This window comes from Gopherus evgoodei, chromosome 10 (genome assembly GCF_007399415.2).
Source record: "Gopherus evgoodei ecotype Sinaloan lineage chromosome 10, rGopEvg1_v1.p, whole genome shotgun sequence".
In the NCBI taxonomy this organism is placed as follows: Eukaryota; Metazoa; Chordata; order Testudines; family Testudinidae; genus Gopherus; species Gopherus evgoodei.
In genome coordinates, this window is record NC_044331.1 from 12,416,732 (window position 1) to 12,443,519 (window position 26,788).

Sequence of the window (26,788 nt, forward strand, 5' to 3'; positions counted from 1 at the left end):
CTAACTATTTCAGGGCAGAAATGGAAAGCTGCCAGATCTAACCCTCCAGGAATGGATCCTGGGTGGGCAGGGTCCTGTGTTTCTCCCATTCGTTTTCCTGCACCCTAATTTCCTGTCCACCCTTAATTACTCTTTTTCTTCTGCTGCCCACCACCCCCCATCCCCATCCCTGTGATTGCGGATTACTGGGGCGCACACCCACAAACCAGCTCTCTCCCCCTCCTCGCCTTGCACTGGGCTGCCTCTGTTTTCCATCCCCCCTTTTGCATGCTAACTAACCTTCTCACACCAGCACACGGAGCCTTTGCAGAAGGGGTGGGGGGGAGGTGGGTGCCTGCCTATCTGCTTCGTTTTATCTCCCAGGCTGAGTGATCTGCTTGGGAAATCACTTTCCTTTCACACCCTGCACTGGCTCAGCCAGTCTCTCGCAGACATGCAGCTGGAGAGGAAGATGCTGCTCTCCCTGCCCTGCTGCTGAAGAGAGGGGCGAGCTCTTAACCCTACAGGGGGGCTCTTTGGGAGGGGAGGGGGGGTTGCTCTTTTGCGGACAATTCCACGATCTCCCCCCTCCCGGTCCTGCCAGCGTCCATCTGCCCCTCCCTACCACTAACACCCTCCCCCCCAGCGGGCTGGAGGGGCTGATGCAGCCGATAAGGTAAGCACCAGAGCCGGTGAGGTTGAGGGGAAGGATTGGGGGAGAAGGCACCAACCCCTGAGGTTTGTTCCCTGCAACCGAGGGGCACCCCCGCCCAAGGAATCCCTGTGCACCTTTGCTTGCTTCCTTCTTAACCTGCTTTGGGGTTGCTACCTGGACTGTTCCCTGCATGATGTCCTCCCCCTTCCCCTCCCTAATTGCTTTTTGATTTGCTTCTTAACCAGGTGCTTCTTTCTGCCTTGGGACCTGTTGAGAATCTGGCGTTCCGTTCTGACCCTCTGTGGAGTTTCTCACTCACATTGTCAATGCTCATTCTGGGCTTTGATTCTTTCTCTTCATTGCATGCTCTGTGTATGGAGAGAGAGAGAGAGAGAGAGAGAGAGAGAGACGAGTCCTTGTTTTTTTTGTTTTTGTTTTTCTTTTCTGGTTGCCAGACACCAGACACGCGTCCTTGTGCCAAATTAGTCCGATCTAAATGGAAAAGTGAACTTAATGGCAGAACAAACTGATCTAAACTGAAACATTTTTTTGTAATGGGTTTTTTGCTCCCGGTGCTTAGCTCGCATCCTTATTGCAAAACCCAGAAGGATCGATATGTAGATAAGTTTTCCTATCTACTATGATTTAAAAATACAGGATGTTTTCAAGATCAAGCTGGTGCGTTTGACAGCTATCCGGGCACTCAGATACCATGGGAATGAGAGCCAAAGAAGTACCGAGAGAGAGAGAGATGGATAGCTATATAGGTAGGCTAAAGCAAACATTACATTCATCTCAGAGGGCTAGATTTTGCTACCTTTACTGGTGATGAGTAATACCTTACTCAACAAAAAGTCCCACTGATTTCAGTGGGCGATAAGGTATTAATCAATGTCAGGATGGCAAAATATAGCCTTGAGTTAGGACATTTTAAAACCACCAACGAGGTTGCAAAACATCCTCTTTAAGTGTTGCTTTCATTCAGGGACTTGCCTGTTGTTATATGTATTCAAGGAAAGCATGTTGTGTTTGCAAGACAGGCGGGTTTTTGTTGTGGTGGTGGTTCTTGGGCAGGAGATGAAAGTTTGGTGTTGTTTTGATGTGATTCTTGATTGCTGCCTGTTGGAGTAATTGTATTGCAATTGCTCAGAGGTAGAATCAATTTCCCCTTTGAGATTTTAATGGGAGTTTGCAAGCTGATGTTATGTCATGTGGTTTAAGGCAGCGTTGGGTTGCATTTATTTTATAAATTGGATATTTTTGCAAACTGTTTCGGGAAACGGCGCCACCTAGCGGGAAGAAACGAGCCTTGAGCTCTATTCCCTGGAGCGCGCACATGTGCTTATTCGCTGCTCAAAAAATACAGCCTTCATCCAATTGCATCCTCTGTAGGGAGTATGACGGGTTTGGAAAATCCAGAGGGATAGGGTCATTGGGATTTTTAGTAGCCTCATTTTTGTAGCGATTTATTTTCCTGGGAGATATTCAGATAGTTTTAAAAAGTTTTTAAAAATGCATAGTGACAACATCTACTAGACTGTCCTTGGTGTTTCATAACTGAAAGCAGAAATGGCATGGTGTGATGGATCACATTTCTAGGCATCATCTTCAGGAATCCACACTAGACAACCCAAGTGGGATGGTACAGTGTTTCCACATAAAGTCAGAAGTCACCTTAAGGAGCATCTCCTGCAGGCTCCTCCTTGCTCTGTGCCCCTCCTAAGCTCCTACTTTCTCCAGCCACAATATACTGGTGATCTAGCCTTCAGAAAATCGGTATCTCTTTCCCAGCTGTTCCACAGAAAGGCCTGTTACCTTTTAATGATGAGATCTAGGAGAGGTCCTTACACATCCTGTTTGGATGGGGAGAGGTGGATAAGACAAATATATTTGTAGGAACTCTTGCAATTTCTAGAGACAAAAGTAGATTTTAGAAGAATCAGGGAAAGAAGAGGCAGAATTATTGTCCAATTATACTAAATTGATTTCTCTCTGTTCTGACAGAAAATCAAAACGGGGTTGAAGATCCCTTCTGTTTATTTTTTGGCAGTTAGAAGTTACCCAGCTTTTCAACTGAGCCACACACGTTTCACCAAGAGCCATGAAACTTGCTCACAGACATGACCACCTATTAGTCCGATTGTTGATTAGAGATTCACTCAGATGTGAAATAGATCCAATAGGAATGTTGTTTGGGATTTACTCTGGTAGGAGATGGGGATGAAGGCGGAGCTCCCTGCAGAGAACTAAATATACAGAAGAAGAATTCCAGCCGCTCTTCTAAACATTTCAGAACAAGGAGAGGCTGTATTATGTGATGTGTGAGATTCAAGCCTAGCCCCACAATATGTTGCAAACAAATTAGGGAGAGGAAGGAGTTGAATGTAACCTGTCACATGCAGGGTGGTGGTGGTGAGGTAACATCTTTGGTTGGACCAACTTTTGTTGGTGAAAGAGACAAGCTACTGAGCTTACACGAGCTTACTCAGGACCTGAAGAAGAGCTCTGTACAACTTCGAAAGCTCGTCTATTTCACCAACAGAAGTTGGTCCAATAAAAGATATGACCTCGCCCACTTTGTCGCTCTAATACCCTGGGACCCACACCGCTACCACTACACTGCAAACAAATAGACGTGACAAGCTTTAGTCTATTGAAAATATCCAGCTCATTTTGCTTTCTTTTGCAGGTAGGAATGAAGGATTTCTCATACATTCCTCCTCCCTGCCTAGCTTGATCATTACTGCATTACGAATTGACAAGCCATTATATTTGCACTAGTTGTTTTGGGTGATTACTTCATGTAGCAGTCCCAAAATATCTTTACCCTCCTCATGAGGTTTTGAAAAGTTTAAATGATTTGTAGAGGGCTGCGAGATTCTTGGATGGAAGGTGCTATATAAGAGCAAAGTATCATTTATTGGTGGTGGCATTACAAAATCTTAATAATCCAAAACTAACACCTAACAGTGTCCCTTTAAAGAATCAGGCTACTGAGTCCAGGATTCATATAAGCAGATGTATATTTAGATTGCCCAACCACCAAAAACTCAGCTGTTGCAACGAAGAATCCTCTTTGCTCTTTGCCAAGCAACAGTCAGCCTGCATGCTTCTCTTCAAAGCCTCTTTCAGATACCATCTCCTCTGACCTACCCCATTAAGATACTGTAACTACCATGCCCAATGCACTAATGAAGCCTGCAACAGAATACCTTCCCTATTAGTTGCTATACACAGATTTTTCAGTGCAGGAAAACACGTTAGCAGAGCAGCATTTTAAGACACTTATCCAGCAGCTACAAGAGCAACACATAGTAATATAAAGCTGCTACCTAACATCTCAGGGTCTAAATGTTAATGAAGTGGGAGTTACTGCACACATCCACACTTTGAGAGAGACTGCTGTGTAGCGGTAATTAAATGTAGGGTACCTACAGTTCTTGTTTAAAAAATACTGCAGTGTTTTCCATCTAATCACCATCTTGCAAACTCTAAAGGTTTGGATCCTTACGGCAAGAAAGATACAGAGTTGCTAGCTTTTTAAAAAAAGAAGGGAATCCTCCAAAGCACAAGCATTGGCTTGATTTGCATGTTCATTTTAAAATCACTTGTCAATCTTTCTCAGAGCTTCATTGATCCTTTTTCTCTCCAAAGAGTCAATGCCCCCTTCCCTCCCCTTTTCCATCGGCTTTTGGAATTGATCAGGATTGTGTTGTTTAAACCAAATCCCAATACATGTTGTTAGGGCGACAGGACCTCCCAATATTAGAGGCTTTGTCTTATATACACAACTAAACTCCCTTTATTTTCCACACTTGCTGTCTGGGGCACCCTACATGATGTAGAAGCACCTTTCATAGTCAAATTCCTGCAGTGCGAAAGGTCAGGAAAAGCTGCTTGTTCTCTGCAGAGCAGGAGTGAAACACACCGGCCAACCTGAACACATGTAATCCCGGGAACCCTCATGCCTCAATGGCTGTTTTTAGAATTATGTGTATGGCAGTAGCATCAAGAGGCCCCCTCAGAACAGTGCCCCTTGGGTTAGGCGCTATATGAGCATATAGTAAAAAGAAGCCCCTGCCCCAAAGAGCTTAAATTTAAAACGAGACGCAACAAGTCAGCCAAACAAATAGGCAGGGAAGGTGGGGTAACAAGCAAGGCCAATCAGCAAGGGGTGGGCAGTGAGCTAATCTCTATGGTCACCCTGTGCCAAAGGGGAGATCCTGCAAAATGGGTATGGGACAAATATGTCCGTTTCAGAGCCGTGTGCTGTCCCCTCTAGTTTTTTGCATTGCGGATAGTCACTGACCTTTGGGGCTGGTCAGAACATGGGATCTTCTCATATGGGAATCTTCTAGATTTTAGGTTGGCCTTAGTCCTAATCAGTTTTGAAATTGATGAATAACTTGGTTATTTTTTACTATTGCCCATCATACATGGTATGCATGTTTGGCACCAAAACCGTTCACTAGTCCAAATACTCCAGCACTCAGTGTGTTTAGAGACATGTCCATACACACATTATCTCTCTCATCTTAATTCACCTTCGTTTGATACCTACACATTTGGGGTTCATTCTAATCACATGGAAACACTGGGAAATTGATAAGTAAGGTCTGAAAATCTCTCATCAGTAGCTGTATAAATGTCCATGTATGTGTAATGTAGATAATACATGAGTATCTGATACCAGGCTTATAAACTACAGGCTTTTACAGCCCTAGATATTAAATGATGGTTTATGAACTGAAATGATACCATGCACTGTTACAAAAGATTATATCATACTTGCTCTTTTGGGGCCCAATTCTTTACTCATTGAAGTTAATCAGAGTTTTGCCATTGGTTTAAATGGGAGCAGAATTGTGCTCTGAAAACTTTGATCCCAGGCTCCCAAAGCACTTGGCAAACATCAGTTGATTAAGTTTCCCAGTCCCTGTGAGGAGGTAACTGAGGCATAGAGCAGTGAAATTACTGTCTTAAGGTGACTAGATACTAAACTGAATGGTAAATAAAGTTATAGTGGTTAGATAGATTGGTGGATAGAGGCCACAGTCAGTCAGTTTTTGTGAGATCCAGGAAAAGTTCCCCTACTCTAACCACTAGCTACAGGCAGCAGAAAGTCTTCCAAGGCCCAGTTCTATTTCCATTGGATTCAGTGCCAGCAGAATCAGATCCATGGGCTTCAAGGGTAGATTTGGCTCCTGTCCTTCGTATTGTAGGAGCCTCGGATTAGCTGATCCCTTTTTAATAACCGAAGAATTAGCACTGAATTCATCCAGGTTGTGAGCCTATGGAAATCAATGGAGTTACATCAGGGATACATTTGGCCCTTAGAGGGTCAGGCAACACTAAATCCAGATCTCACTCCACTGTGGCTACACAGGGTTGGAGTCTCCCCAAGGTGAGTGCTTTGCCATGGGTCATCCTGTCTTCCATAAGATACATAAACCAGAAATCCTGCCTGCTAGCACTGATTTAAATCCCATGGATGCTTTTATTCAGGAGCCAGGGTGTGTTAGCCCTAGCATCCTGTTCTAATTCCAGTTTGGATCACAATATTCTACAACCCTACAATCTCCCAGCAGCCCGCTGGATCGAGGATGCCTCTTTGCTCCCTGTACGGAGCTGTTGTACAGCATTATTGTGTTCTACCTCACGGTGGCTTCGTTTCTGTGGTGGATGAAGTGTTCCCTGTGTGTTGTTCGTAAAAAGCTTAGGAATCCTTTAGAGTGAAAGGTGCAATCTAAAATGTGTGATCCTTGTTGGCAACAGCGTTTAGGCTTTAGGAAGAACAGAAATAAGGCAGAATGCAGTCAGTATCCCCTCCCAATTCATTTCAAAGGTAGACACCCAGATTGTCTCTTTTAGGCAAAGTTCAGATCCCAAATTTTCAAAGCATTTGGGGATGCTAGAGATCCAGGTCTTTGGTTCAACTCATTACAAAGGTAGAGGTCATTTGCAAAATGTGGAACTGGATCCAGAGTGGAATTTCAGAAACATCCATATTGGGCCTGTTTAGATCAATGTGTAGTTTTCACCAATGAAAGCGGCTGCCTTCGGTTGTGCACAAACAGCAGTCAAATGTGCAATACCTGATGCAGTTGAGCCTAAATGTGTCCGGGGAGGCGGGGAGGGAAACAGGAAGCTTGCAAATTGGAGTTAGTAGAACCAGATATTTGTTTTGTGGCAGCACAGTTTTCACTGATCTGAAGGCTGAAGCTTCATGCAGGTCCGTTTTTAATCTCTTTCCCTGCTCAGGCTGATCCTGAAGCCCTTCTGCACACTTTGTGACTTTAGTGCGCATCTGAGTGTGCAGGCTCCAGGATCAGAACGGCGGGAAATGGTGCTAGTTCAAACTAGCCAACTGCAGCCCTTTTGTGAAGCAGACAAGGCCCCTCGCTCACAACTGTGCTCTTTTGATTCCACACAGAATCACCTTCACCTTTATTCCTACTACAGCCTGGATAAAAATCCACTGTTTCAGCCATAGGTGTAGTTTGACTTCTATATTTTGGGGGGCAGCTCCAGTTAGACCAATGGCTGCACACGGGGAGGCAAATTCCATGCCTGCCCCAGGCTTGCAGTTTGGAGGGGCAGTAACCCTCCCTGCCCCAAACTACACATATGGTTTCAGCCTATGTAGCTGTTTGGAGTATTGGAAACCCAAAACTCCACAACCTCACACAATAGCCAAATGGAGATATCTGATGAATTGGTTTCTCAAAATATGTGATCTTATTGCAACCTCTGCACTTCACCCCAGGCAGGATTTTTTGTTAAAGCTGAGGCCTGGTCTACGCCTAGTCAAACTAGCTACATCACTCTGGGCAGTGAAAAATGTTGCCATCTCTGAGCTGTACTTAGGTCAAGGTAACCCAACTGTAAACGCAGCTAGGTCGAGGGAAGAATTCTTCCGTCCACATAGCCACTGTTCTTCAGAGAGGCGGATTACCTGCATCGATGGAAAAACCCTTCCCATTGGCACTACAGTGGCATGGAAAGTTAAGATGAATTAACTAAAATTGTGAAGTTAAAGTGCATCAAACCCCTGTGCAGATGCTCTGATTTAGAATTACAGTGGCGTTAGTTCATTGTAGTTTGAACCTGCTTCAAGTAAAGTGTTTTTGCTATAAGCAAAGGAGTGAATTTAAATGAATCTAGTTATATGGTATGATTCTCCTACAGCAGTGTTTCTCAAACTGGGGTCACCGTTTGTGTAGAAAAAGCCCCTGGTGGGCTGGCCAGTTTGTTTACCTGCCATGTCCGCAGGTTTGGCCAATCGCAGCTCCCACTGGCTGCAGTTCGCTGCTCCTTGCCAATGGGAGCTGCTGGAAGCGGCGCGGGCCAAGAGACGTACTGGCTGCCACTTCCAGCAGCTTGAGAAACACTATCCTACAGAGATATTCTTAAGAGTGGCATTCTTTGTTTTAAGTATCAGAGTGGTAGCCTTCCTAGTCTGGATCTGTAAAAGCAGCAAAGAATCCTGTGGCACCTTATAAACTAACAGATGTATTGGAGCATGAGCTTTCATGGATGCATCCGACCAAGTGGGTATTCACCCACGAAAGCTCACGTTCCAATACATCTGTTAGTCTATAAGGTGCCACAGGACTCTTTGCTATTCTTTGGTTTAGCCGCCCCTTCCCAAGAGACAAAAACTAAACTGAAGAAAATCATTCTTACTGGAATAAGAGTGTCCACATGGGGGGTTACGCTGGTACAACTAGATCTGTATGACTAAGGCCTGGTCTACATTGGGGAAGGGGGGTGTATCGTGTAAGATACGTACCCTATATTAGTATAATGGGTAAAACTCTCCCAGATAGATAGGGACAAGCTGAATATCAGCAACAACTTCTTGACAGTGAGATCTGTTAGGCTGCAGTATAGTTATCCCATGGAAGTTCTGGAAGAGTATTTGGTTGGCTATTTAACATTGGTCTTGAGAAAACACCAGTAAATGTACGATAGGGATCTGTCTTTCATCGGTTGGGAGCTCGACTAAGTGACTTAATAGAGCGTTTCCATTGCTAACATCTATCAGACTAATCACATGAAGCTATGAAATGTGCTCCATGTGTGTTTCTGAGTCATATGGGCTTACTTCACTCCTGTTAATGCAGCTGTGGAAGAGCGAGCTGGATTGTGTTGTGAAACACGTACGCCCACAGCAAACTGTCAGCTGGTTTCTGATGGCAGAATGCTCATTGCCAGTGACAAGGGGTGACAGTATCCTTTAGTGGACTGAGCACAGGGCTGGGAGCCAGAAACTCCCATGTCCTCTTTCTCTGCCATAGACTCAGTGGGTGACCTGGCTAAGTTATGTAAGCTCTCAGGCCTAGGTCCCCAACGGGATTTAGGAGCCTAAATCCCTTTGAGGAGCTGAAGCTGCATGCCTCAGTTTCCCCCTTACTACAAGGGAGGTAATGATCCTTCCCTTTCCCTCTGGGGGCTACACTAGTTACCCTTTGTGCAGCCTTTTGAAAACCTAAGTGCTGTGTCAGTGATCAGCATGGTTGCCTCATTAGGTAGGCGGCAGAGGAAACCCTGCTGGATTTTCAGATCCCAGGGCACTTGCTGGCGGCTAGTAAAAAGACAGTATTTTTTTGGTGACTCGCAAACCAAACTGTGAAATGGCTGGGAGTGAAATCCAGGACCCAGCACTGTCCCTTTTAGTCAGTCCCACTGAAAGTGCAGAAGGAAGCCTGATCCCCAGCCAGGCAGAGCCTGTCCAGCCTAGCCAGTATGTGGGTGTGTTTCTCTTTCCAGAGGGGTGTTCTGGGGGTTAGGGGTTTCTGTGGTTAGTTCTTTAGTGTAACCGGCCTCTCTCTCTCTCTCTCGCTCGCTCATTACTCTAGACTGGTGCATGGAATGAATTAATTCCTCCGCCTCTTTCTTTCTCCCACCCCCCGCTTCAGGGCGCTGCTTGGCTGTAACAGGAGCCTGCCTGGCCCGGGAGGCGGAGACGCTGGCTCCTGACTGGAGGAAAGGAAGTGCTCAGTAGACATTGGAAGGCAGCGGGGATGATTGATGGTTTGGGCTGTTTTGTAAGGGGGAAAGGAAAGAAGAAGAAGAAAAAAAAATCTGTGTAATTTCAGTGCAGAGGCGACTGGAGCCTGCCAGCAAGGGCTCCCTGCCCTGCGCAGCTCGCTGGGGGTCTGAGGGATTCTTTTCAGTTTCTCTCCTTCCTTTCGATTGATTTATTTTTCTTCCTCCCTCCCTCTCTCCCTCTCTCTCTTTTTTTTTTAAACTCTTCTTCCAGGGAGAGGATAGTGGTTAAAGCTCGAGCTGGATGGATGGGTATGGGGAGAGGGGCAGGATCCACAGCCCTGGGATTCTTCCAAATCCTCCCTGTCTTTCTCTGCATCTTCCCTGCAGGTAAGGAACAGCCCCTTGGGTTGAAGACTTTTCGTGCAAAGCCTTTGCTGTCTGGGGGCCGCTCTGGCTCGCTCCCCCTCTCTGCAACATTCGCCACATGTTTAAAAGCTAGTGGGGCTGGGCTTTCAGCACAAACCCCCTCGTGTTTTTTTTTTCTTTCTTGACCTCTGATTCTGCCACTCGCTGGTGCCTACAGAGACCTTGACCCTCCAGGAGGGAGGTGATCCGAGTGGATAAATAAGGAGACGCTAATGCAATCAGAGCATTGTTATTAAGAGTCAGAACTATCTCCCCTGCTGCCGTCTCAGGCTGGCTAGGCTAGGTTTGCCGTGTGCAGTGGAAGAAGGGAAAAAGTGACCAGGGTAATATATACTAAATGCCAGATGGTGCCCATTGACTGGTTGCATGCACTCAGCTGGTGGGGAACTGCAGAAGTTGGCTTCAAGTCTGAAATGTTCCTTCTGCTTTTAAAAAGCAAGGCAGTGATAAGGGACTGACTCTTGAGCTGTGATTTGGGGGAGGGAGGTCAGGCTTAGCACTCATACAACCTCTGGCCATCTGAAAGGATGTTTAAATACACAAAGGCATATAGATTGATGGTTACAGTCACTGCAGCTGGACACCAGCGTGATCTCATTTGTTTCAAGGGAGTTGCACTGGGTTAAAACTGGAGTAACACACCAGTGAATCCGACCCAACAGCTTTGGGATGGAAGGGGTCATCACACATTCACTCCTTTCCCGAAACAGCCTGGCCTTGGTTGGGTTTTTAGCACTGCCTTGCCTCCTCTGCTGGGCCATTGCTCAGTTAGAAAACTTCACTTAGCTGGGTTTGAAGATGTTGCTCCTGTCACAGAGGAAAAGCAAGTCAGATGGCCCCGCAAGGGTCTGATTCCCTTTGCCAAAGCCTGGCACCCCCCATGGCTGCTTCCCCTGTGCGCACACCTACGTACACTTGCAGCTATTGCTAATCTTTCTGTTTGATAACATTTGAGGGCCACCCTCCGCCTTACCCCGGTCTGTTTGTATTGTGTCAGAAAAGGAGAGAATTTCAGAATTACAGCTGAAAACGCCATCTGTTTCCAATGAATCCCCCATAGTTTTTCACAATGTTTTTGGCAGATCTGTGCCTGCAAATTCCTTCGAGCCGTGAGTGCTTGTTTTTGTTGGGGGAGGGGAAACCAACTCCACAGAGGCAGATTTGTTCCTTCCAAAACTCTCCAGTTTCTTTACCTCTTTTTTTTTTTTCATTTGAGGGGAGAGATGTGGGGGGGAGAATAAAAAGAAAAGCCCTAAAGTTAAATCTACTGTTTTATTTTGTATAACATTTCTCCCTTTTCTATTGCCCATGCATTTCTTTGGCACTATCTAAATCTCTTAAGCTAAGATGTCTCTAACACATGCAATAAATAAATAAATTATTCACCTCCCTGATACAGTCAAATAAACCCCTTCATTGAAATATTAGGATCAACATGTCCACCTAGATCTCCCTGGTCACTGGGATGTTTTAGCCCCAAGAGAACTGAACGCAGAGATCCACATTGTGGGGAGTTTGGGATCAGATCTGATACATGTTGCTTAAGTTCTTTGCGCAGCCTTGGAGTCAAAGTGCCGGGGCTGAGTTTGCCATGCAAGAAAGAACTTGATATTAGATCTGTGTCTGTGTTTTGTTTTGTTTTTAATTCTCCCCTCAACAGCCAAATATATTTCAAGGAACTGGCAAAACTGGGTAATCAAGACCCACTGTGAACTGCTAAGAGGAGTTCGGGCACAAATCTAGACCATGCTCCTCATTCATTATGCATATTGTCCCTCGCTCTGCATTTTAATAGGGGTCCAGGAGGCAGGAGGAAGAAAAAGGGGTGTCTGCTCCTGGGTATCCTCCCCCCTTCTCTCCATTCTGCCTCCTGCTAATTCGCATCTCAGCAGCACCTAGGAAAGAGGTGCCATAACCCTGATGGAGTCTTAAAACTGCTTCTAAAAGTTAGAGCCCGTTTTAGAGGGGCCGTGCTGAGCGCTGCTCCCAGCCTGTCTCGACAGAGAGCTGAGTGCCCCACCAAGCCCTGCACTTTTTCTGGATTTTTTGCTTTTAATGAAACCTCAGGCCAGATCCAGATCTCCCGGTGGATTGACCCTAGTGGCTTGCCCTGAGTTCCTCCTCATTTGCACCGTGGGACCGGATTTTCCTCTCACCCCAGCATGGCTCAGGAGTAACCCCATTGTGGAGTTGCACTGGTACAAAACAGCAAGTGGGAGAATCAAACCAAATCCTGACATTTTGTATTCCCTCTTCCCTAAGCAAATCTCCTATGGAGGAGTCTAGGGGCCAGATTTCCCAAGGATCTAGGCTCAATTTGCAAGTGCTCAGCCCTCATTATTAGGGCTTTGTTTCTAAAAGTGCTCGGTATCTGGTAGCTCCTGTTTGCGGCCCTTAGGGTAACGTGTGTGGCACTCAGCACCCTCTGTGCTGAGCTCTTGTTAAAATCCAGCCCTGTATTTCAGGGCCTAAATCTGGCCCTATGAGTTTTGCCTAAGAAGGACTCCTGAGTTTGTCCCTTGTACCACACTCTGTAGGAAGCTGCTGTTGCTTTTGGGTCTAGCTGAGAAGCTCCCTTTGATGAGGTGACCCTGATATTTGCTGTCCCCAAACTGTAATAAACCCTTTTCTCCAAGGAGTGGGAATTAATGCCTCCAATCCATCCAGGCAGTGTGGGTTATTCCAGATAAGGATCCAGCCTATTGGAGGTTTATCAGATAGGTTGATAAATGGCTTTTGTCTCTTAGCGGCAGTGAGGGATGTGATCTCAGCACTAAGCTGAAACTGAGAAGGGAGGCTTAGAGGTTGTTAAAACAACACCTTATAAACCCTTAAAGTGACAGCGCTTGGAGTATTCCCAGTCCTGGGGAGATATGGCAGAGTGGCCACAGGGATGGCTCTTGTGTGAGGTGTTATAATGGAGAAGAGAGACGGGACTCAAATGTAGGCCTGGAAGTATTTTGGCTGCACGGGTTTCTTGCTGTGCTGAAGCGGGTCTCTTATTTGGAATGGGGAGTTTTGCATGATTGCAGCTGAGAATCATACTGGGGCTAAAAGGAGGTGCCTTGTTTTTAAATGCACATGGTGTGGGCTTTTTTCATGGGAATTGCCTCTCTTTCATTCCAAGCCCCTGGTTAATAGGAACCGGGAGATGTTATGGGGAACTTTAGGTTTATAATAGCAGCAGCTGATGTCTTCTTCTTCTGTGGCATGAACAGCTGCACCACGTCAGACGTGCACATAAAAGTGATCATGGAGCTATGCAGCCATAAAAACTTATTTACCCGGGGGCTTAGTGAGTTTCTGCACCAACCTGCTGCCTCTGGAGACCTGGGCCGAAATGCTGGGTCAGGCTACAGTGACAAAAAGTTTTAGGGTTTCTCATCCAAATCCCTAAAGGACACATCACTTAAATCACCACACTCTTTAGCACGGTTGCGCACAGTTGCCAGTCTCATCTCAGCACAGGCCCAGGACTTGAATAATGGGGGCATTGCTGCGGGTTCGCCTGTAGGTGCATTGGCAGAGCTGAGGGGTTGTCAAGGACTAGAAGAGCAGGGGGATGCTGCAGATTTTCCTCTTTTTTGTTTTGTTATTTGACAAAGCCGTGGGCAAGTGACCCAGAACTGGACTAGCAGAAGGGGCTGCAAGTCAGGACTGAGGTGCATCAGCAGAGCTGCATGGAGAACCCAGGACTGACATATCAGCCATCGGTTTGCAGGGTGTGTGTGTGTGTCAGGATTGAGGGGTTTTGGCAGCGCAGTGGTGGGAGTGAGAACTGATGGGCACTGACAGAGGGTTTGGGGTTGGAATACATGGGGTGATGCAGGTCAGGATTGAGTTGCACTGCATCCACACTGGGCCTGTTAGTCCCTTTCTTTCATGAGGACTAAATTCACTCATAAATGCTTTTAAAAGGCTTTGTAACCTACAATTGACAAATATTGTAATTAAGAGCAGGAGTCCCATAACTGGGCCATTATTATTTTTGTGTATGTGTGTGTGAACTATAATAACAATAACGGGGATTTCAGTTGTAACCTCAAGATTTCTTTGCACTCAAGCGCAGTCTTGCTCACAAAATCACCGCTCCACCCGCAGAAGATTCTGTAGCGAGGAGGGAGAATTGAATTATGTCCAATTGCAAAACCAGATGCCATCCCTTCGATGAAGTCATAGGGTTTTTACTGCAAAAGAACAAGCTGGCTCCCTATGCACAAGTAGCCACCGAAGTGCAGACTGAGCAGCTCTGTCTAATGTCCTGCACATGGCTACAGGGAGCTGCACTTGGGGAGGGAGAATGCAAGTCTCTACAGAGGCGAGGCCCAGTCTTGATCCCATGGTAGTTTTGCCATTTATTTTCAGAGGTGCCAGATTGGGCCCTGAATGTGTGGTCATATCTGGGGAGTAGGACAGATAATGCGTTTCACTTGAGTCATGACTGTGCTACGGAATAACCCACCAGGAAGGGGGCTCTGTGGCATAAGCCTACTGTTAGATATTGGCTTCCTGGCCTCTTTTGAGTGCAATTGGCTTCAGTTGCCAAAGCCCTACAGTTATCTGGCCTAGGTTCTGAGAAACCCATCTTTCCTCCTCCTCTCCCCCCACCCTCCCGACCATGGCTGTGAGGTCATGTGACATCTCCTACATGCCCGCGGGGTTCAGTGGCTGGTGCATGTGGCAGGGTGTTCCTGCTGGAGGGCCCCAGACTCTGGAATTTGCTCCCCACAGCGCTCTTACACAGCTGAGTTTGCTGACCTTTATGGCACAACACAAAACCCGTCTCTCTTCACAGGCGTTTGCCGGGGGCAGGGATGGATGAATGAGCAGGGAGTGGAGAGTCGGGGGGATACATTTGGGTTTGATTTTTTTCATTTCTTTTCTGACATTTAGAACTTGCGCCCAGCGGCTCCAGCATTGGGCACCTTTTAGGAAAAAAAATAGTGAATATCAGGGACTGGGATCTAGGTGGGCCATTAGTGTATGGAGGGTTTATGGATTTCGTGCATCACTTCCATTGCAGTTTGAGTTGGATAGAACAAGTTGAGTATCAGCTCGGTTGGTGGTGTGAGCATGGGGATGTATAGGGCAGCATGGGGAAGTGAGAGACAGTGTACCTGTGAACAGATCTACATAAAAGATTTGTTCCTCACCCTCATCAGACTGTAGCGAGAGGCTACAGTGCGAGACACAGGGCCGTATGTGTGTTTGTGTGAATTTCCCCTAGGTTGTGTGAGGTTCTAGCTGACATCTGTGAAAGTCAGGCAGCTGACTCTCCACGCCCTGCACTCAAATCAACGCCTCTAATTGAAATGCTGCAATTCTTGGCAGGCCGTTTAATTGTGTAAATTTGCCTCGTTCAGATTTATGTGCTTGGGGCTTTTCTCTGTCTCCTCATTTTTGTATCTCATTTAGCCCAGTGTTGAAGGGTTGAAATTTCAGAAGAAAATGGTGGGGGCAGATTATTTCTAGAGAAAACACACACCTCTCATGCAAAGCGCTTTCTCACAGCAACCTTCATGGCACTGTCTGCACAGAGGATCTGCTAACCAGGCCTGGCTACAGTCATACAGCTGTGGTGAGGGGTTGTGCCTGTAACACAGTCTGAACAGAACAAGGCCTGGGAAAAACGCTGTTGGTGTGGAAACAACCACAGCTTAGCTGTGAGCCTGAGCCTCGTGGAGAAAGGTCTGACGCCTGGCTCATCCCAATGGCATATCAAACTTGGAGGTGGGAAGATGGATATTGTAAGTGACTCTGGAATCCCACCTTAAAAGTGAAGGGCAAAGGACCCGCAATGGCCAAATGATCTAAGAGCCCAAGCAGCTGGTAGAGCCCAAATGGATTTGTCTGCTTCTTTCTGATGGAGCTGGATACAAAGTCCTATCGAGGAGGGCGCTGAGTCTCCTGGTTAGAGGAGGGGACTAGGAGTTGGAAAACTTTGCTGTGAATTCCCCACTCTGTCACTGAGTGACCGTGGGCGGTCATTTCACTGCTCTAGGCCTCAGTTTTCTCACCTATAAACAGTGCTTTGCCCATCTTTATTAAGCAGTTGAGATCTTGGGTGACCTGTTGGTGTTGTGAAAACAGCCCGTCCTTCCCTTCCTTGCCAAGCAAGCCTGGCTTTCAAGATCTCCTGCTTGCTGTGATGACACACCAGTGTTCTTGGCCACTGTTTCTCACCCATAGATCTAAGTTTCACTAACACTATTTTACAGGTGAGGAAACTGAGGCACGGGGCCTTATTTATAGTGAGTCAGCGGTGGACCAAGGAATAGAAAGCAGCCTCTTGGACACCAGGCTGCCTTCATTTAGCTGTTAGCAGTATCTGTTGCAAGAGAAACACTGAACCCTGATCCCGAGTCTCAAGAAGTTTAACAGTGAAGAAGGCTCTTTGTGGTTTCAAATGTAAACACCCCAGTTAGAGATCTCATTTCTTTGGAACACCTATTTCCAAGCTGTGACATTCACCTTTTCGAGCTTTGCCTGTAATTCTTGGAGCAGCATCTCACACATCTGGGAGCATCTACCCTGCATCTGGGAATGAGCCTCCTTACCTGGGTACACAAGATTCACACCAACGGGGCTTAAGCTCACCCGACACCATGGGCTTGAGAGCTGCAAGACCTACACTGCTATTTTTAGCATACTAGCTCCAGACCTGTTAACATGAGTCTGCCTACCCAGGTTGGGAAACTCGCTTCCAGCTGCTGTGGGGACTAGTGAAGATCTCCCTGGCTTTAATTAATGGCTCTCCCCTTTCCATGCAAGGGTCAGAGGCGAAAGCTTCTCCTGGCTGCAGGAGAAAACCTTGCTATGCTTGAGTACGACATTTGTAGGGGAGGAGAAATGTTTGCTTCCTTGCAAGGCATTCTGGATCCATGGTTGACTGATTCTCTGAACATAAAAAGCAAAGCGACAAAAACAATCCAGGGCTCTTCTTGTAGCATCTGTTGCCAGAGAAGTCCCTGACTGCATTTTTCCACCTCTGCTTGCCCCATGATTTTGTGATGCCAGGGGAGGAGGAACTCCCCAGTGGGAAACAAAAGGGAGAGGACGAGGGACAGGGGCTCCGATGTCCACTCACTTGAATGACAGACATTGGAAATGAAATAGTAGCCCAGTCAGGTTTTTTGGTCCTGTCAGCCTTGAGAAATCTCTTTCCCATGCTCTCCAGCACAGATACAGGTAGGGACGATGACTGGGTTAAAAAGGAGATTGCATGGATGAACATTGCTCTCCGTTACACCAGCAGACGTTTGGAGCAACTCCATCTAAGTGCATTTACCTTGAAATCTTGCATTTCCTCCAGATTTAAGCTGGTGTAAAGGAGGGCAGAATCCAGCCCATAATGCAGAGCGTCCCCTTTCAAAATGACCCCCCACCTTCCATTCCCTCAAAAATGAGCACTGCCACTTTAAGAGAGTCAGGTTTATTTTCCCCCTTCAGTATCTCCCCACCTCCCACTCCAATGCAGCTGAAACCTGATCTAATCCCTTTGCACATGGGTAATTTATTGGTCTATTGGGTTTTTTCTTGCTGGCAAATTGCATTGTCTTTCTTCCTGGGTTGAGACTTGGGAGCAGTTTGCTGCATTCCTGCAGGGACTTTCTCAGGACAGATCTTTCACACCCCCTCTGAGCTCAGTCAAATCAGTTTTATTGGGCCTCTTTGTTATGCAAACAAGGCAATAATAATCAGGCTATTATTCTGCAAGATTGTGCTTGATTAACAGTTCAAAGGAGGTCGCTGGAAGAAACTAATGCTGCCATGATGCACAAATCCTTTCACACAGCCTGGGTCAGATGGCCACTGGGCTCTTCTGCACTGCATGGTTCCTCCCCCTCCTGCTGCTGAAACATAGCTGGACTCTATTCAAGGGACGCCATCAATCAGTCAAGCTGGTGGGATGGAAGTTTTTGTTTTCTCTGTCAACTTTCTCCATACATCACAGAACAGGCAGTTATGGGCTTATTTCTATCAGCAGCATGACGGGCCGCAGGTATACATGCACAGAGAGTAATTACACATAATATACCCAGTACATGTTGTACACACACCGCCTTCACCGTACACACACACACGACACAAAGTAGACGCACAAACAGGCATTCACACAAAGTGCAGATTCTGACTGGTTGGGTACGCAAACACAACATGACATTATTACAGTAGTTGTTAATACACCACTACCTTGATATAACGCCACCCGATATAACACAAATTTGGATATAACGCGGTAAAGCAGTGCTCCAGGGGGTGGGGCTGTGCACTCCGGTGGATCAAAGCAAGTTCAGTATAACACGGTTTCACCTATAACGTGGTAAGATTTTTTGGCTCCCAAGGACAGCGTTATATCAAGGTAGAGGTGTGTGTATTCTGGCTAAGAGAGGTGAAAACATTATTTACGTATGTTACCATATCCTCTAGTCCCAACCTTTTCCTCCTACTCATGTACATATATATACACACACGCACACACATAGGCTATTCCTTGCCCCCTCGATGCATCCCTCCGCCCCCACCAAAAGACAACAACCGCTGCGTTTCTCATTCAGTTTCTTCTTTCAGAAGGAGAACCAGGGAAAAGTCACTGTAGATGTTTGGTATGGAATGATCTGCTGGGATGAGGGTTTCTTGCCGGGACTTGTAACTAAGGTTATGTATAGGCACTACAATGGCAGCACTGGGCTATGCCACGATAGTGAGATACTTCCAACCTCAGTCTAGCCACAGCTACTGCCAGGGTTAGGTCAGCTTAACTGTGGTGCTCATGGGTGGCTAACTTTTAATTGTAGACCAGGGCTCATTAGTTTGTCTTGGATTCCCTGAAGTCTTGGTGGAACTGATCTTGCTCTGTGACTTTTCAAATAGCAGCTTATATGTTGTTTCTTTCCTCTCTCTCTCTACCCCCCTCCCCATGTGTCTGTGTGTAGGAAGAATGAACTGGGAATATGAAAACATACAAGTCACATTTTTCAAACCTGAAGTTAGGTTCCTTAATTCCTAGGTAGGCACCTGTATGTTAGTGACCTGATTTTCACATGGGCTGAGCACCCAAAATCCCAGGCATACAGCATCTTTGAAATCTAGGCCCTCAGATCTGAGAAATATGGCCATAGGTAATAGAGTGTTTTGATATGTACTCCAATAAAAGTTCATACTGAATGTGAGTCTTACACACAGGCGCATTTACACACTAGCATATATACAATTAGTTTATGGATAAATGCTTCAAAAGCACCTAAGTGACTTAGGAGCCTATGTCCCATTTTCAAAAGTAGCCTAAGTCAAAAAGAATTGGAAGTTCTCAGTGATGAGAAGAAATGTGATATAATTGGCGTTACTGAAATCTGGGTGGGAAGATTCGCATGACTGGAATGCTAAAATCACCTGTCTCTAATGTGTGGAAAGCAAAGTTGTGTTGTTATGAGAAGACTTGGGAGTCATGCTGGAGGCCTCATGCAGCCTGTAATAAATTATCATTTGAGTTTCTAAAAATTATAGATGATGTCTTTTTGATACCAAAGGTATTGCACCCAACTCTATTTTGGACCTTATTATGATGGATAAAGATGCATTTTAAAGAAATCCATGCAATAGTATAGGGCAGTGTTTCCCAAACTTGAGACGCTGCCAGGGGCTTTCCCTATACAAGCGGCGTCCCAAGTTTGGGAAACACTGGTATAGGGCTAGGCCCATTACTAGATGGAGATGGTAAAATTGGTATTAATGATACAGAAAAGTGTTCAGTAACTATTTCTGTTCTGTATTTGGAAAGAAACAGGAGGATGTACTCATCAGATGAAGATGATGAAGTACTTTTTAGTCTATCCAGGAGGATGTTAAACAACTTCTACTACTGATAAACATTTTTAAATTCGCAGGCCTGGATAATTTGCACCCAAGAGTCTTAAAAGGATTGGCTGAGGAGATGTCTGGCCCACTGATGTTAATTTTTAATAGATCTTAGAATATCAGGGAAATTCCAAAAAACCATAAGTATGTTAATGTTGTGCCAATATTCAAAAAGGGCAAGCAAGATGGCCCAGATAACTATACGTCGGTTAGCCTCACCTCAATCCCAGGCAAAATAATGGGAAAGCTTATATGGAATTTAAGTGATAAAGAATTAAAGAATACGAATAGAATTAACACCAGTCAACATGGTTTTATAAAAAAAAAGTTAGGTCTTGTCAGACAACCTGATTTTATTGTTTGATGAGATTACAAATTTGACTGATAAAGAAAATTACATAGCTGTAGTAGACTTAAATTTTTGTAAGGCATTTGACTTAGTACCGCATGACATTATTAAAAGATTAACATTATACAATATCAATAAAGCACATGCTAAATGGACTGAAAACAGGCTAACAGACAGCTCATACAAATTAGTTGTCAATGGGGATTTGTCATCAATTGGGAGTATTTCTGGTGGGTTTCTATAGGGATTGTTATTAGACCAGACATTATTTAACGTTTTCTCACTGATCTGGAAATAAATATAGAATCACTTCTGATAAAATTTGTGAATGATATAAAGTGGTAAATAATGACCATAGGACAGTCATACAGAGGATTTGGGATCATATGACAAGCAACTGAACATGAGGTCCCAAGGCTAATGTGTTCCTTGGATCTATACACAAAGGTGCAGTGAGTAAATATAAAGGGATAACGGATTGTTTGGTTTGCTGGCAATTCTGAAAAAAAGTTAAATCATTTTGGGTAGAACCAAACCAACATTATTGAAATTTTTGGCAAGTTAAAAAAGTCAGGAAAAAATTATTTTGGGTCAAACAAAATGTTTCATCTAAACCAGAACAAAACATTTTGTTCTGATTTTAAGCACTTTGAATTCTTTTCAAATTAAAAGTAATTTCAAATAAAAAAAAATTGAAAACTTCATTTAAAAAATGTCAAAATGAAATGGTTCCAGATTTTTCTTTTTCTATCAAAAACAATGCAGCAAAATCACCACAAAGTCACAAAATGTTTTGGTGACACCAGATCTGCCATTTTTCCCCAAAAAAAGTTTTGGTCAAAAAATTGCCCCAGCAATGAGTAAAAATAGGGAAGACCTTTTACCTCTGCACACGGCACTGGCGAGACCGAGAGTGGAATGCTGCATCCGCTGCTGGTATTCATATTTTTAAAAGGACGTCAAAAAATTGGAGAGGGGCAGAAAAGACAAAAATGATCTGAGGGCTGGAGAAAATACCTTATTGTGAGAGACTTAAAGAGCTCAGTCTATCTAGCTTATCAGAAAGGAGATTAAGAGTTGATTTAATTACGGTATAAATATAAGTACCTTCCTGGGGAGAAAATACCAGGTACTAAAAGGACTCTGTAATCTAGCAGAGAAAGGCCTAACAAGAACCAAGGGCCAGAAGCTGAAGCCTAACAAATTTCAGCTGGAAATAAGGTGCAGATTTTTAACAGTGCAGGTGATTAACCATTGGAACAAATGGCCAAGGGAAGTGGTGCAATCCTTCTGGAATATATACTTGAACCAGACATAAGTTACTGGATTCAATACAGGGGTAACTGGGTTAAATTCTATGGCCTGTGATGTACAGGAGGCCATATTTGATGATCTAATGATCCCTGCCAGCCTTAAGATTGGTAGATTTGGATTGGCTACTTGAACTCTTGCACATCCATTAGTCTTCATTTTAAACTCCCACATTCCAGGGCCTGTTTTTTCAGCACCCTACAGAGTCCCAGTTGAGGAGGGCTAGTCAGGATTCCCTGGGGAATCCATGAATGTCACCCCGGATACAGACAGATGGGTCACTGTTGAGCAGTGAGACTATCAGTTTTCCAAAGGCCATGGTCTCCCAGATCTTTACATAGCATGGACTATATCTTGAGACAGATAAAGAGTCTCAAGGACCCTCCTCCCCTGTCATTCTTGATCACAGTGCCAAGGAGCAGGCCCCCGGGCATGGGATGTGGGGGCACATGGGTGGGCAGGCTGTGAAGTGTCACCCAGGTCCAAGCCCCCGGGGCAAGGCCTGTGCCCAGAATTCCTGCGCTCAGGCAACTTGCTACGTGCGTCTCTGAGGGTACGTCTTCACTACCCACCGTATCGGCGGGTAGCAGTCGATTGCTGGGGGATCGATATATTGCATCTCATCTAGACGCGATATATCGATCCCCAAACGCGCTTATATCGATTCCGTAACTCCACCAACCCGAACGGATTTGCGGAATCGACAGGGGGAGCCGCGGACATTGATCCCGCGCTGTGAGGACGGTGAGTAATTCTATCTTAGATACTTCAACTTCAGCTACGTTATTCACGTAGCTGAAGTTGCGTATCTAAGATCGATTTTCCCCCGTAGTGTAGACCAGCCCTGAATGATAGCAGCAGAGGGGCTTGTTTCCGAGCTCAGTCATCTGCGGTTGAAAAACAGATCCATTGTGAGGAGATGGAAAATAGATTATATGAAATTGAATAAACATAGTTTCTTGGCTTCTGTTCAAATGAGTTTTTGCTTTTATACCAAAGCCTCTGCCATAGGAGACGTGAGGAGAAGCATATGGGGGGAGCGGGAAGGGTTTCTGTCTTTTTCCTGCATAGTTCTACTTGCTGGGTTCCTCGCTCCTCAGGTCTGTAGGGTTCCTCGGTCCTGACACGTGTCTTGCTGGGGAGGGAGGGGAGAGGTGAGTCACGCAGGTGTTTGTGTGAGCTCCAAGTGTCAGACAATCACACCATTGAACAGATCGGATAGGGAGGTGCAGACTGGGGGGTGGGAAGGCTTTGCCAAGGCCACAAACAACCTACTTGAGACTCCCGGTTATTCAGTGCCCTGTGAAATCGAATTGACCCTGCCGTCTTTATCTGCTGGCAGGGGAGATATTAGGTAGGAAGGGCCACCTCCCTGGCTTGCTTCAGGTGCAAACCCAGAGTGAGATGGGCTGCCTTTTCCATAATGGAGGTGCCGTCCCAGGTGGTGTATCGCCTGTAAATGGGAGAACTGCATGTGAAAATGTTTCTTCTGCATTTGTCCTTACACACAGACACAGAGAGAGACACACAGTGCAGTCCTGCTCCTTAGCCACCTGGCTTTGGAAATCTGGCCTTATATGGGGCCCTGCATTAAACAGCAAATCAGAACATTTTGCCAAAACCCAAATGATAAGATCTTTAAGAAAAAAGCTCCCCCTACAGGCCAAGGGAAGGAACGGAACAGGCTTTTCCTTTTCTGTTTCTTTTCTTTTTTTTCCCAAGTACCTTATAAAGTAATGAGTTAGACGCCAGCCATGTGTAGCCCTCCTGTGCTCAACGATAACGTGCATATGGCCATAGCTATTACAGCCCTGCGGCAGGGCCGCCCAGTGGATTCAGGGGGCCTGGGCCGCCGCTGAATTGCCGCCAAAGACCCAGAGCGGAAGAAGCTCCGGGGGCCCAGGCCCCGCGAGAGTTTTCTGGGGCCCCCGGAACAAGTGAAGGACCCCGCTCCAGGGGCCCTGAAAAACTCTTGTGGGGGCCCCTGGGGGGTCTGGGGTAAATTGCCCCACTTGCCCCCCCCCTCTGGGCAGCCCTGCCCTGCGGTGCTGAGAGAGCAGCCCTGAGGCGATTGCTCTGAGTGCCCATGATCCTTAGCTCCCACCCGGCGAGTTCTGAGAGAGGGGCAGAGAGGAGCTCAGTTTAATGTCTCAAAAGGAGGACGGCACCTGTGACGCAGCCGTAAAACCGTTGCTACTGCATTGCTGGCTTTGGGTCATTGCCCAAATGCCAGTACAGAACTTGGCTTGTACCTCCTGTTCCAAGCTAAAGATGCATCTTAGAGACCAGCACCAAGCACCCTATTCCTGAGAATAGCTGGGCTCCTACAAATGTGCCTCTAAGCATTACTGTTACTGACAGCTGAGGGGGAGTCTTATTGAGTCATCTGTTGCAAGTCCTATTGCCTGATGCCGCAGATTTATGGTTTAGCTGGGGACCATGGGGTCTCTGGACATGATTCTGTTTTTATCACCCCAGCACTCCTTTCATCTACTTAATTCTTCTGTCATGAGGTTCTTAGTGGCATCACAAGCTCTGAGCTTGGGTGGCTTGTCACCAAAGAAAGGGAGTTGGAATTTCCCTTCATGACAGCCTTGCACACTGAACTTGTCGTTCCAACCCACACCTTGGATGTCTCACCTTGAAATGCTGCCTGTTTGCATTCCAGGTGCCAGCAAAGTCTGGCTGAATCATTACAACAGATTGATACTCCGGCGGGGGTGTCCTGTCGCGTGCTAAGCTGATCGTTCATCGCAGTGTCCCCGACCCCACAGTGCACTTCACTTCTGACTCGCGCTCTGTCTCTAAGCAGTGGGTTAGGCCTGCACCATGCCCTCACATGAGTCTTATTGGACAGTGTTATATCAGCCATGTTTAATCACCAACAATTTTAACATGTGGCTTTTAGCCTTGATAGAATATTTAGGGCCTAGAGTTAGAGGTCATAAATCCAGGCCCTGGGGTATGTACCACTGAGGTAATGTGATCAAACAGCAAAATCTCGTCTGGTTGAAACACACAGCAACAGGCTTTCTCTGCAACTCACATAGCGGCCTGTGGTAAAAAACCCACAGTTATGTTCCAGCAAAATGCCATCCACTGAAAAGGGATGCTGATGAAATAATTTGTTCAGGTTTAAGTGGACACTGTTGAAATAAAAATAATCGTATTCAGCACAACACCCATTTTACTAACGAACGGGATTATGGAGTTCATGGAATGGAAAATTCATAAAATTTAACACCTCCAAATCGCCATAGGTCCAGTTCATACATTGCTGTCTAGTGCACTGCATTGTTTTCTTCTTGTCCTTCCAACCCCTTCAAATGATTTCTAATGCATTGAAAGATCGCAGTGTGAAGGGATGTCGATTTGCTCTTCATTGACGTCATTTTCGTTCTGATTGCCCCCTCCTCTGCCCGGTCAGAAAAAATGGTTCATAAGCTTGATGCTGGTAAAATTGAGTGAGGTTCTGTTGTGTTCCCTGTGTTACTACTAGCACCTGAGCTTGTTAAACCTGGATTTTTTAAACTCAGAAACTTTCCGCCATTTCCTTTTGCATTTCATTCCTCTTGGAATGCGACGCGAGACTGACGGCTTTCATGCAGGGTCCCTTTTTGTTTATAGTCCTCTTCCCTTTCTCATTCTCTGGCATCGGTGGTGTTTCCAACACTGCAAGGGAAGAGTTAAAACTTGAACATACTGTTTCCAGTATGAAGTGGTGCTGGGTTTTGTCGCTTTATTTGTGCATGTATAACTGCCTTGTGAACTCCCCTCTAAACAAAGCCCAGGACAGGAATAAACATGTAGGGCTTTGAGACACCCCCAGAATGCATCTGGATATGCTTTTGGCCTGATCCTGCACAGTTTCCATGACCTCCAAGCTCCAAGGGAACCGATTAGGAGGAGGGAAAGGAAAACACCAGGAATATTTAAGTGGTGTGAGCAATGAGAGATTCCAAATTGCCATTGGCAGCGCACTGTCCGTGCAACGCAGGCCTTGTGCCTAGTGCCTTTGCAGAGTCACTTTCATGTCCTGCTGCAGGGGAGCCGCCTCCCCCCCCTTTGCAGAAAATATGTCCCCCCTGAAAGAACTGAATCTAAACTCCCATTGTACTTTGCCTTTCCCCGTCTTGCACCTCGGCTTTTGGGCACCTTAACGCGGCTCTGAGTGCTCAGTTGCAGAAGTCAGGGTTGGCAGAGGGCCGTCAGTGTGCACAGTCCCTATGGCTGCATTGACCTGGGAGCAGAGCCTTGCTGATTCGATAGAAGGCTGCTTTAGTATGTTGCCGAAGCTGATCTGTTCTCTACACAACCGAGGCCAGCACCAGCGGCTGATTAGGGTTTTGCCTGTTTCCTTTCACACATTTCCCTTTGATGCCCATATCTCTGCAGCTTTAGAAAAGCACTGAGGCGGGGGCAGGTGGGCCAGAGGTCGGCACGCACTGTTCCCAGCATTAATGAAGCCGCTGGAACGTGCATTGTGTCAAGGTGCTAGGTACAGGAGATCAGGTGATTGATAGCTGCTTGAGAAAGCTCCTTTGTACTTTGTTTGTTCCTCCTTTGTACTGTATTTCCTCCTCAGCTCTCTGCCTTTCGGACTCCCCAGGCAGCTGCCAGGTTGGCTGGTTTGAGTGAGTTGCTGACCCCGGAGGAGCCAGGCGTTTGCCCTTCCAGAGGTTTTAGTGCCGTGAAGGAGACTCACAACAGGGATCTAGCGATTGGGAACAGTGCTAGGGCAGCACAATATAGTGGTGGGGAGGTATTGGGTATCCTAGGGAGTGTGAACAAACGGCCCCAGAAGGTAAACTCGATGCCAGGAATCTTGGCCCCGTGCCTTTACCTACTGTGCTAGGGGTGTGACTTTATTCAGGGCTTGTCTACACTTGAGGGGGTTGCACTGCTGTAGCTGCCCTACTGCAGACAGCCCAACTGGACACAAGGGGGTGCTGTACTGGTGTGACTCACTGTTCATGCTAGTGTGGTGTATCTGCGCTCAGGTCTTGCACTAGTGCAGCTACATCCGTGAAAAATCCCCAGTCTTCAGAACCATACCTTTCCGTCAGAAAATAGACACGCTAGGATCTATTGAGCTGACTGAGTTCCCTTCCTGAGAGCATAGTGGAGTGTAAAACCAGGGCCTCCCCACTTACGGCTGCTAAGAGCCTGGTTTTACCCCACTGTCCACAGCCAATGCCCCTGTATACAGATCAGCT

General features: G+C 46.1%; 1 protein-coding gene across 1 annotated transcript in view; it reads left to right on the forward strand.

Moving 5' to 3' along the window:
- The first annotated feature begins 358 nt into the window (after window positions 1–358).
- RGMA (repulsive guidance molecule BMP co-receptor a) overlaps window positions 359–26,788 on the forward strand; it is a 35,968-nt gene continuing 9,538 nt past the window's right edge. The window contains exons 1-2 of the mRNA XM_030578909.1: window positions 359–655; window positions 9,900–10,015. Coding sequence (XP_030434769.1) covers window positions 642–655; window positions 9,900–10,015 — 130 coding nt within the window. The 5' untranslated portion in view covers window positions 359–641. The remainder of the gene's footprint in view (window positions 656–9,899; window positions 10,016–26,788) is intronic.